General features: G+C 47.4%; 1 protein-coding gene across 3 annotated transcripts in view; it reads right to left on the minus strand.

The window, feature by feature from the left end:
* LOC140408314 (probable E3 ubiquitin-protein ligase HERC3) overlaps nt 1-12,575 on the minus strand; it is a 77,330-nt gene that overhangs the window by 45,292 nt on the left and 19,463 nt on the right. For all 3 annotated transcript variants that reach the window (XR_011940080.1, XM_072495344.1, XM_072495345.1), the window contains 4 exons: nt 6,577-6,668; nt 3,567-3,697; nt 2,171-2,328; nt 103-179 (listed from right to left, as the gene is read on the minus strand). Coding sequence is in view for 2 of the 3 variants with exons in the window: in XM_072495344.1 (XP_072351445.1) it covers nt 103-179; nt 2,171-2,328; nt 3,567-3,697; nt 6,577-6,668 (458 nt within the window). In the remaining variant the exon portion in view is untranslated. The remainder of the gene's footprint in view (nt 1-102; nt 180-2,170; nt 2,329-3,566; nt 3,698-6,576; nt 6,669-12,575) is intronic.

Consider the following 12,575-nt stretch of genomic DNA (forward strand, 5'->3'; position numbering starts at 1 on the left):
AAGTCTACTATCTAAAACCCCTAATAAGCCAAGGAATATGTGTACACAGACAGAGGATGGATCAAAACATTTAGCGTGGGCGTTTACTGTGTCTGGTCTCACCTCATGTTGAAAGAAAAGGGCGAAACTCTGGTCGCCTCCACAGCAAACATGCTTCAGCACACAATAATTGGACCGATCTGCCAACAGACCAGAGCAAATCTCAACACACACAGAGAAGCTCATGGTGCAAAACATTGCTGAACATAAAACCAAACCATTAACAATTCGCTGATTTAAATCTCGAGGCTCACAAAATACCATCGGATAGGGGGCATTTCAACTGGTAGAAGTGATCCTTTTTGCACTGGCCCAGAGTGTGCTGGAAGGCAGGGATTTATCAGGCTATGGGCAAGGTGGAGGTGATGATGTTTGGCAACAGAGTCCAGAGGTTTTGTTTCGTACCTGTACTGATTGGAGGATGTTAAGCTGGGGGACAGGGCTCTTCGTTCAGAAGACACAGTGGGTAGAATCCCAGTAGCAACAGCCTGACAATGGGTCAGCAACTCCATGGTCCAGATCCTCACTGCTACCGGCTGGTGTTATTTTGAGAATCACCCCTCTGTTTTGTATCAGACATGACTTTAAACGTATCATTATGGGGCACAAATGTGGTTTAAAAACAAAGGGGTTTGTATATTGTTATAAATACACATCTCCAAGAATTAGATGTTTTTATTTAAATTGGAAAGGCATCGAGTGATTTGGGAACTTTCTTGAAAACTGATCTGGATTTCTTTTTTTTTTTAAAGTTAGAAGTTCACTTTGAACTGTGATCAAACTGTTGATTGAGGGCAGCACGGTAGCATTGTGGATAGCACAATTGCTTCACAGCTCCAGGGTCCCAGGTTCAATTCCGGCTTGGGTCTCTGTCTGTGCGGAGTCTGCACATCCTCCCCGTGTGTGCGTGGGTTTCCTCCGGGTGCTCTGGTTTCCTCCCACAGTCCAAAGATGTGCAGGTCAGGTGGATTGGCCATGATAAATTGCCCTTAATGTCCAAAATTGCCCTTAGTGTTGGGTGGGGTTAATGGGTTATGGGGATAGGGTGGAGGTGTTGACCTTGGGTAGGGTGCTCTTTCCAAGAGCCGGTGCAGACTCGATGGGCCGAATGGCCTCCTTCTGCCCTGTAAATTCTATGTAAAAACTTGTTCAAAAAATGGCAACCTCTGCAGAGACCCTATTTGTTTTGCCGTGTGTGTATATGTGTGTGTGTGTGTGTGAGTGCGCGCGTGCCTGTGTGTTGGAATTTTAAAGAGGTACGGTTACATTTCCAGATTACAAACTGTATGTGAACCAATTTTTGCAACTTAAAAATAAGCTTTGTTTCATAATAAACCAATCATTCTGAGTTTATTGAAAGTAACTGGGTTAAAGATTATTTTATTCTGGGTCTAACAGCAACAAAAGTAAATAATTGATCATTTTGTTGAGTGAATTAAACACTTATAGTCATGGTGACTTCCCCAAAAAAGTTAAAACAGCTTCACACAAATTACAACTTTCACACTGCAAGGTGCTGTAAGCAGGAGGAGGCGATTGCCCTCTTATTCTGCATTGGCAGTAATTGTGAAGGGTAGAATATTGGCCAGGACAGTTCGGTGCATTAGCCTCGGGGCATATTTGATGTCCAATTGAGGATTTAATTGAATTAATAAAGTCTCAGTCATTGCTCCAGTGAAGCTAGCATCGAGTCTTGTAAAACCCATCTGCTTCACTAATGTCCTTTAGGGAAAGAGACCTGCCTTCTTCACGCAGTCTGACCTACATGTGACTCCAGATCCACAGCAATGTGGTTGATTCTTAACTGCCCCTCGGAAATGGCCTAATAGACCAGTCAGTGTAAGGGCAATTAAGGAAGGGCAACGCATTTTCGCTTTGGCAGAATCCCACCAAATAATTTTTTTTAAATTGGCAAATGCATTAATAATCGAGGATAATTGAAAATCACAGTGAAAGCTGAAATACGATCCAAATACGACAGAGGAAGAAATGCTTCCAGATAAAATTAGACCTGGATAAACTGAAGTGGCTCAGCTCACTGAGCCTGGGGTGGATCACATTCACTGAACACAATTGTAAGGGGCAGGAGTTGCACTGGTCAATCCAAGGCAGCCATACTCTCTTCACTCACCGTTAGGATGCAGCTTGTGTGTGTGAGTTACCCAGTTCCCAGCCACCTTGTATGGAACCTGAGAGTTAACTGTACGTCCAGATCCTAACTGCCCTCTGTTGCCACGTCCAAATGCGTAGATTACGCCAGAAGAAGGCACAAAGGCGATGGTATGTTGTCTGAAATAAGGAAGGACACGTTATTGCGGCTGTGCATTTCATTCGCAAAATACTAGGTTTCAATTGACATCGGAGCTAATAAAGTGCAGACAATGGCCCAGATCTTCACCACGACAGAATACCTCGGAGCTCGGCATGTTGCATTTTCACGAGGGCGGGTGAGGAGTCGGACCAAGGTTCACGTATAGGCTTGGTGAAAGAGGCAATTCAAAGATTTTCTGAAATCGGGGATCAGCACAGCCAACAATGCAGGATGATGACTCTCTCCTGTAGCGATCTTCACTTGCATTGCATGTCACTAAGGGTTACCAGTTGGCATGTAGCTTGTTAGGTGACAAAATCCCAAGCAGGATTTCTTTTTAAAAAAATTAAATTTAAAGAACTCAATTTTTTTTTCTCCCCAATTAAGGGGCAATTTAGCGTGGCCAATCCACCTACCCTGTACATCTTTGGGTTGTGGGGGTGAGACCCACGCAGACACGGGGAGAATGTGCAAACTCCACACGGACAGTGACCCGGAGCCGGGATCGAACCCGGGTCCTCAGCACCATGGGGCAGCAGTGCTAACCACTGCACCAGCCTGAGCAGGATTTCTGACTTGATAGGATTGACCTAGGCCTGCCAGTGAGGGAACATATAAATAGGGATCCACAAATCTGATCTCTGCACGACAGAACAACTGGCAGTGCGGTGAATCTAGTTTTGCCCAAAAGGCAGCTGGAGGGGAGGACCCCACTCTGGGTGTAGACCATCTTAAATGGTAGATGGCAAGCATGGGGTACCAGTCACCAGGGTTGGGGGGTGGGGGGGGGGGGGGGGGGGGGGGGGGATGTTGAAGACTGCATGGTCAGGGCTCAAAGGTTAGAATGGAATTTTATTGAGCAGGAGATTGTGTAGCTGTGCAGTGTAGGGAGAAGATAGTGATGGGTTGAAATAGTCTGGGATATTGGGGCAGGTTTGTTAGAGCAGTTGTTTTTCTCTTTCTGATATTGGAGGGGAGTGATGAGTGGAAAAACAACAGACGACAGAGCGGGACATGTGACACAGCAATCGGTAAAGATTGGTCATCTTGTGTAGCTACGACAAAACAGAAATTCACAGAATTTGTAACACAGCTAGCCTGCGTAATGCTATTAGCATTCAACGGTAGAAAAGACCTTTCCAGTAAGGATAAGTAAACTATATTAAAACTCGCACGAGCATATAGCCCAAGCTGATTTTCCACTACGCACACTCACCTGCCGCAGCTTATTTGAGACACTTCGCTTCCCATCAACTCTTGGACTCTGCGGGGATTTATTTCGTTGTTTATGAAGTTATGGCCCAGCTGTCCACAAAGACCAGCCCCGAAAGTAAAAACACCTCCACTCTAAGTAAAGGTACAGCGGAAATGAAACATTTCTAAAATTACTGCTATGATATACATTTATAATTAAACCCATAAAGTTGACAAGCACACACAAAGATTACACATACTCATACAGAACTCCATTACAACACACCACAATTAAATTGCAATACTTAAAAGCCGATCTCCCATGATCTTAGACATGTGGGAATAGAAATTGGTGAACACTGTGCTTAATTTTCAGGTACAAGCACAAAGCACATCAATTTGTCGTGGGAAGGCCTGTGCATAATTCTGGGGCTTATTTACTTTTTTTTAATAAAGTTGCCTCGAGTGAGCACTTAAAACGGGCATTAGGCGTTCTTGAATGTGCAAACAAGAGGACCACGAGCATGAAAGGGCCTGTTGTTAATGAGCAAGGTTGGTGCGAGGCCTACCTCGCTCAAGACTCCTGAGCCATGCTGCACGCAGCCAGGGGAGCTGACTCTAAGGGCTGAGTGATATTGGGGGCGGTTGGGGTGTTTGGGGGGGGGGGGGGGGGGGGGGGGGGAGTGTACCCCACTGCCCCCACCAAGAAACTCACCTGCTGGGGGAACGTAAAATTCAGCACGAAGTACACGGATGAGGCCTAAGGTCCAAGTTCTATTGGACGACTGGGTCCAACTAAACAAGACCAGGTCTAAATTCAAGATGTGGAATCTAGAGAAGTGTATTCTTAGAGAAGCAGAGTTAGAGGGTTGTGATTAGACAAGGGCAATGTGGATATAATTCCAGGGGGGCAGCGCCTCCCCCCCGCACCAAATCACTGTTTGGTGGTGGAACCAAAGTTAAAGCTGGCTATATACACAAATTCAGACTGCATCTTGCTCTTATACTGGAAAAGATACAACTTCCAATGGAGATCAACATTTGACACAAAATTGAAGTTACTCACAAGAGTTAATTAATTCCCATTTTAAGTACATCTGAAATCAATACAACGTGCAAAAAAAAAAAACATAAGCACTTATTAATTACTGTGTAAGCCTCAGCTGGAGTAGTGTGTTCAGTCCTGGGGACCACTCTTCGGGAAGGATACCCAAGGCCATGAAGAAGGTGCAGAGACAATTTACTGGAATGGTACCAGGGTGGACAGCCTGGTGGCACAGTGGTTAGCACTGCTGCCTCACAGCACCAGGGACCCAGGTTCAATTCCTGCCTTGGGTGACTGGCTGTGTAGAGTTTGCAGTTCCTCCCCGGTCTGTCTGGGTTTCCTCAGGGTGCTCCGGCATCCTCCCTCAGGGCAAAGATTAGGCTAGGTGCATTGGCCATGCTAAATTGTCCCTTAGTGTCCAAAGTTGCGCAGGTTAGGTGGGGTTACGAGGTTACAGCGACAGGGTGGGGGAGTGGGCCTAGGTAGGGTGGTCTTTCAGAGGGTCAGTGCAGACTCGATGGGCTGAATGGCCTCCTTCTGCACTGTAGGAATTCTATGAATGAGGGGCTTCAGTTATGTGGGGAGGTGACAGAGTTGGAATTTTTGTCCTCGTTAAGGGCAGAGATGGAGTTAGGGGGAGATTGATAGTGGAGTTCACAAATATAAAGGATTTTGAGAAGAGGAAGTTAGGGAAAAGCGGTTAGGGAAAATAAGATACAGATTTATGAGAATTGGCAAAAGATCAGGAGCAAATTTGGAAAATTTACCCATGCAGAAAATTGTTCCAATCAGTAATGTACTATCGCCAAAGGCGGCAGAAATAGATTCAACAGGAACTCTTAAAGCGGGAACTGGATAAATATTTGGAAAGGTAACATTTTCAGGGCAATGGGGGAAGGGCAGGAGAGTGGGACTAATTGGATAGCTCTGAAAAGAGCACAGGCATAATGGGCTGCATGGCCTCCTTCAGTACTATATGGTTTTATGAACTCCATGTGCAAGGTAGCAAAACCAAGGATGTCGGAGTCCAGTGGGAAGGATTGAAGTATTGAGGCAACCCTCTGTGCTGGGCTAATTAGGCTCTGAAATTACAGTGGGTCCACAGAAGGTAGTTCCCTCAACTACATTGAGAGCTTCACAACTTGCATTTACATAGCACCTCTAATGCAGGGAGAAAACATCACAAGTGGTTCGCGGGAGCATAATGAAAAGTAGATTTATATTAACTTATTTAAAGGGAATAACTCTATGATGCCCAGGCAATTAGTGCATCCATTTGGATTACAGTGAGAGTTCCATACTATAGCAGCAAGCAATGGAATGGGCTTCATAACTATATGCAAGTGAAATTTTGTCTTCAGTGTTTCATTTCGCCACCTTCCCACCACCATATGCACTGACATTTACATTCAAATAATGGTATCATGCATTTTGTTTTTAAGCACAAAACACAACTTTGATGTCTTCACCAGATTTAATTAGACAGTGAAGCACCTTCATTGGATTTTGGCAAGGGGGCTGCAGAATGTGTGCACGTATACTTCAACAAGCAGCTGCCAAACCTGGAAACTCTTACTGTGCAGAAAGGCAAGGACAGCGGCTGCATAGGAACAGCACCACCTGCAAGTTCGCTCGCCATTCAGGACCGGAACTACACTGCCGTTCCTTCATTCTCGCTGGGCCAACGTTTTAGAATTCCCTCCCTCTAACAGGACCGTCGGAGTACCTACAGGGACTGCAGTGTCACAGCGTCTTAGTTCAGAATTAGGCCATTCAGCCCATGGAGCCCATACTAGTTCTCTGCACGACATTCCATTCAGTCCCATTCCCTGCTCAATCCCCATAGCCCACCCAGCATATTTATTTCCCTTAAGTGCCCAGCCAATTTACAAATGGCTCACCACCACTTTCTAAAGGGTAGTTCGGGATGGGAAAATAACGCTGGCATAGCCAGAGATGCTCATGAATGAAAGAAAGGTATCGTTACCTTGGTTAGAGCGGCTGTGTGCTCCTCACCACAACTGATGTAGACAATTTTCTGTCTCCTCAGGAACTTCACATGATTGGGGACATCTCGATCTGCAAAAACAGATACAATCGCCAGTCATGCATCTCAGAATCATACAGTACAGAAGAGGCCCTTCACCCATCAAGCCTGCACCTACAAAAAAACTACTCTCATCTACACTATACCCATTCCTCAGCTCTTGGCCCATAGCCTTGAATGTTATGTTTCAAGTGCTCATCCAAAGACTTTATAAAGATTGCGAGGTTTCCTGCGTTAACTACCTTCCCAGGCAGTGCATTCCAGATTTCCACCACCCTCCAAGGGTAAACATTTTTCCTCAAATCCCCTCTTAACCTCTTGCCTTTCAGCTTAAAACTACGCTCCCTTATTATTGACCCATCGTCTAAGGGGAACAACTGCTTTCTATTCACCCTGTCCGTGCCCGTCATAACCTTATACACCTCAATCAGGTCTCCTCTCGGCCTTCTCTGCTCCAAAGCAATGCAATGAGTTCGATGATTCAGAAATTTGAAACCCATCATCATCCGGGGGCACAGTAGTATAATGGTTATGTTACTGGACGAGTACTTTAGATAACCCGAATTCAAATCTCATCGGGGCAGCACGGTAGCATTGTGGATAGCACAATTGCTTCACAGCTCCAGGGTCCCAGGTTCGATTCCGACTTGGGTCACTGTCTGTGCGGAGTCTGCACATCCTCCCAGTGCGTGCGTGGGTTTCCTCCGGGTGCTCCGGTTTCCTCCCACAGTCCAAAGATGTGCAGGTTAGGTGGATTGGCCATGATAAAATTGCCCTTAGTATCCAAAATCACCCTTCGTGTTGGGTGGGATTACTGGGTTGTGGGGATGGGGTGGAGGTGTTGACCTTGGGTAGGGTGCTCTTTCCAAGAGCCGGTGCAGACTCGATGGGCTGAATGGCCTCCTTCTGCACTGTAAATTCTATGATGATATCAGAAGGCTGCCATCAGTCAGTTCCTCTGTCAGACCATGAAGAATGTTGTAAAAACCCAACCAATTCATTTGGGGAAAACCTGTCATCCTTACCCACTGTGGCCTGCCGCCAGGTCCAAACCAATGCAAATGCCCTGTGAAGTGTCTACTCTGTCCATACCACTCAAAAATGGTGGCTCACCAGTGTCTCAGGGCAATTAGGGATGGACAATAAATGTCAGCCTTGCCAGTGACGCCCCCACCCTGAGAATTAGTGAAATGCAAACGGAGGTGCAATGTTGGCATTTTAGTTCCACATTTATAACTGCTGCTACAGCAGTTGTGTGCATTCTTTTGCCATTTCCTCATTTTCCATTATTTGATAGCCAGTCTGGGCCTGATGCACACACTTTGGTGCTAATAAGTCCATCAGTATTTCAATAACTTGGAGAACGTTGGCAGCACCTTCTAAACCCTCAACCTCTACCATCTGGAAGAACAAGGACAACAGACCCGTGGGAACACCGCCGTGTTCCTGTCCAGGTCATTTACCATCCTGAATTCAATCTATATTGCCGTTTCTTCACGGTCACTGGGCCAAAACCCTGCAGCTCTCTTCCCAACAGCACTGGATGTGCCTGCACCACATAGACTGCACTGGTTCAAGGTGGTGTCTCACCACCACCTTCCCACGGGCAACTAGGGATGGGCAACAAACGTTTGCCTCGTCAGCACTGCACCACCGCCCCGCCCCCCCCCTCCCTCCCTCCACCCCAAGTTCAGCCGGTTAGTTTGTGCCGTCTTCATTTCTGCGCTGACAGAAAATCCAACCTTGTACATGTTGGCAATTGTTAAGGGCCATAGCAACAAAAGGCTCCTTTTACTCAGCACTGGATACTCCTCGGAGAAGATATTCCAAAATGATGACAGTCTCATGGACTCGTGGTGTGTTTTAAATGTGCTGTCACAGGTGTGGTGCAGAAGGGTTCAGGGTAGCACAGTGGTTAGCAATGTGGCTTCACAGCGCCAGTGTCCCAGACTCGATTCCCGGCCGGGTCACTGTCTGGCGGAGTCTGCGCGTTCTTCCAGTGTCTGCGTGGGTTTCCTCCCACAAGTCCCGAAAGACGTGCCGTTAGGTAATTTGGACATTCTGAATTCTCCCTCCGTGTACCCGAACAGGCGCCGGAATCTGGCGTCTAGGGGCTTTTCCCAGTAACTTCATTGTAGTGTAAGCCTACTTGTGACAATAAAGATTATATTAAAAATAAGTTCAGTCGCTTCATTTTGAGTCAGCTGTAAGTTAATATTGGAGTCTGGGTTCTCAAATGCAAAGGGATTTTTCACCCATCTCTTCTCTGGATGGTAACGTCAGGCAGCGCAGCAAATCCTCAACAAATTTGTTGTGCCAAACATATCTAAAATAAACTAGCAAGGTTACACAATCTGAAACATCTGTACTTCATCCAGTAGTATTGAGATCTCCTGTGCTGATTTAAACGAGAAATCCGCTGGACTGCTATTTTTATTTATTATATTAATTTTTCCAATTAAAGGGGCAATTTTAGCATGGCCAATCCACCTACTCCACACATCTTTGGGTTGTGGGGTTGAGACCCACACAGACACGGGGAGAACGTGCAAACTCCACACGGACAGTGAACCTGGGGTCGGGAACCACAGTGGACTTCTAAATTCTCATCACAATCACAAATCCGGTGAGCTGCTGTGTTATCACCAAGTGGGATGCATTTCAGTTTTTCAGCTGATCCCTCATCTATGGCCATACGAGCCATGTCTAATGCTGCAGGGAGAATTAATCCCTATGCTAGTGTGGGGCATTATCTCTTTAGCTACATGGTAAGCTACCATGTAAGAGGCTAATTGCGCTTTGCCATTCAATGTTACATTTCTGCTCAGGGCTTCAGATGATTATTTAAATTCACGCTACATCCTTCGAAAAAGATAGAGAGGCTTGTCCTCTATCTCGCCATGCTTAGTCTTCAAATGCCTTTGAAGTTTAAAACTTTCAATTGTCAGCATTTCCCTGCATTTAGCACACATGGGTTTTGCATTGGCACAATTAACAAAGCCATACCTCAAGAAATCATCTTTATACTGCTTTGTTCCCCATTTCAGTTTTTTCTTTGTAGGTTGTTCACCAGAGGCTCTGTATACAGCTCACACTAGTACTGCTGTGGCCTGCCGTGGATTCTCCTGAGCAGCTCACATTAGTACTACTTTGTCCTGCCTTGGGCTCTCCTGAGCAGGTCTCTCCAGCAAATTCAGTTGCGAGATCCTGGCCTGTTTGTGTCCCTGGTCCTCTCTTTCTTATAACAAAATGATCCATCTTCAGTTGTTCAGTCCTGCTGCCTTGTTTGCTCACAGCTAGAAAATGGAGGAATCTCTTCTCCGTGATTTTGCGCCAAAAACACCAACCTCCCGTTCATGTGCCGGGCACGTGACCTGCTCTCTACCGCCGCTTCTGGCAGTAAAACTGCATCGTTCGTACTTAAAAGTCGGCCGCATCCGGGTCACAACCCGCAGTTTTAAAAACCTTGGCGTAACTGGTTAACCATCTCTGTTGCAGTGACCCAAATTCCGGCCAGCTCACTCAGAGGAGGGAACATGTCTCAATTTACACCTCTGGTCCCTGTCCAGCCTCCTAACCTGCCGGAAAAATACAGCCCTGGTAACCAATTCAGGCTCATGGGTTTGTCCGAAAGTCAGCGTCCTGAGATGCGAAAGCGTCAGCGGGTGACAGGGTGAACCCTTTGGACAAGGTTTAGAAGTTTGCACGCCTGAGCACCAAGCAGGGAGGCTTTAGTGGATCCCACTATTTCGAGTGGCAGGTTAGCCTTTAATGACCGGTGCGACACTTCAAGCTGGCAAGAGCCACTGGCAGCAATGGCATTACCATTATAGTCCAGAAGCTGGCAGGCGGATGGCAGGATGGTAGGCTTGACATGGAGGCTTTCGAGGTCAGACCACGTAATGAGGTTGGCTGAAGCGCCGGTGTCCAGGCGGAATCGGATGAGGGATCGGTTGACCGTGAGGGTGGCACACCACTCGCCGTCCGGAACAATGCTGAATATTGGGAGAGACTTGGCTTTTGTCTTCTGGAGCATCTTGTGTTTGGTGGTGATGCTCACTCGAAATGGTGCTTTAGGGTCCTCGGTGTCAAGGTGCGGAATCAAGTCGGAGTCGGAATCGTTGACCGGTGGCTGGATGGTTCGGACATCCCTGCATGGCTGGTTGGAGCGACGAGAGGTAGTAGGTGGAGCAGACCTGCACAGGGCCGCGTAGTGGCCAAGCTTGCCACATTGGAGATAGCGCCGGGATTTTGCAGGACATTGCCGCTTTAAGTGGACGGAGCCACAGTTGCCACACATCGTGACGCCAGAACGTTCGGTATGCCACTGCGCATGCGCGGTGTGGTCGCACATAGTGCGCGCATGCGCAGTGCGGTCTTCGGCCTCGCCGTCCCCTCGGTCAGTGCGCGCATGCGCGGGAGCCCGCGAAAAGGCCGCCCTCATCCAGGCTTAGGCCCTGGAGTTGTTTAATGGCTTGCACCCGCTCTGCCTCGTGGGGACCTTGCCGCGCCGTTTAAGCCGCTTGAATGCGCGAGTATCGGTTAGTGGCGTGTTCATGCAGAACGCAGGTCTCGATGGTTATCGCAAAGGTGAGCTGTTTAACCTTGAGGAGTTGCTGGCGTAGGGGGTCCGATTGCACACCAAAAACGATCTGGTCACGGATCATCGAGTTGGAGGTGGAGCCGTAATTGCAGGACTGCGCGAGGATGCGAAGGTGGGTGAGGAAAGATTGAAAAGGTTCATCCTTACCCTGCAGACGCTGTTGAAAGACATAGCGCTCAAAACTTTCATTTACCTCGATGTCACAGTGACTGTCGAATTTGAGCAGGACTGTCTTGAACTTGGACTTGTCTTCACCTTCAGCGAAAGAGAGAGAGTTGAAGATATGGATGGCGTGGTCCCCGGCCGTGGAAAGGAAGAGAGCAATCTTCCTGGCGTCTGAAGCAGCTTCTAGGTCTGTAGCTTCGAGGTATAGCTGGAATCGTTGTTTAAAGATTTTCCAGTTCGCACAGAGGTTGCCGGTGATGCGGAGCGGCGGGGTGGGCGGACGCTGTCCATACTACCGGATGGCTGATTGTTGGTCGAAGGCAGATCACTTGAAAGTAGGTCTATTAAACTCTAACAACACATACTGGTACCATGATGTGTTGGGTACTCTGGATCTGTGGAGGCTGCGTTTACCTTAGCAGTAACATAGACAGGCTACCAACACTTATAATAGTACAACTTTATTTTATTTAACCAAGAGCTGTTGAACATACTTGCACTGTGGGTCGACACTATGTTAGATTGACTGAAGACCTATGCCTAACCTGACCAGCCTATACTGCTAGCACATGGTGGATGTGCTACTGACTGCGGGCTCGGTCTGTCTCAGAGGCTGCATCCCGAATGAGCGGGAAAACTAGTGCCCTCTGTCTTTATAGTGACTGTGCCCTAACTGGTGATTGGCTGCTGTGTTGTGTGTGTTGATTGGTCTTACAGTGCGTCAGTCAGTGTCTGTCTCTGCACCATCATATACTGATGTGTATATTATGACACCTGGCCCTCTCTTCCTTATAACAAAACGATCCATCTTCAGTTCTTCACAGTCCTGCTGCCTTGCTTGCTCACAGCTAGAAAATGGAGGAATCTTTTCTCTGCGATTTTGCGTCAAAAGCACGGATACACAAGGTGTGTGAAGTTAGTGTATGTGCCGGGCACGCGACCTGCTCTCTATCGCCGCTTCTGGCAGTAAAACTGCGTCGTTCGGACATAAAAGTCGGCCGCATCCGTGTCACAACCCGCAGTTTTAAAAACCCTGGCGTAACTGGTTAACCATCTCTGCTGCAGTGACCCAGTTTCTAGCGAGCTCACTCAGAGGAGGGAACATGTCTCAGTTTACACCTCTAGTCCCAGTCCTGCCTCCTAACCTGCCGGAAAAATACAGCCCAGGTAA

Source organism: Scyliorhinus torazame, chromosome 3 (genome assembly GCF_047496885.1).
Source record: "Scyliorhinus torazame isolate Kashiwa2021f chromosome 3, sScyTor2.1, whole genome shotgun sequence".
NCBI classification, from domain to species: domain Eukaryota; kingdom Metazoa; phylum Chordata; class Chondrichthyes; order Carcharhiniformes; family Scyliorhinidae; genus Scyliorhinus; species Scyliorhinus torazame.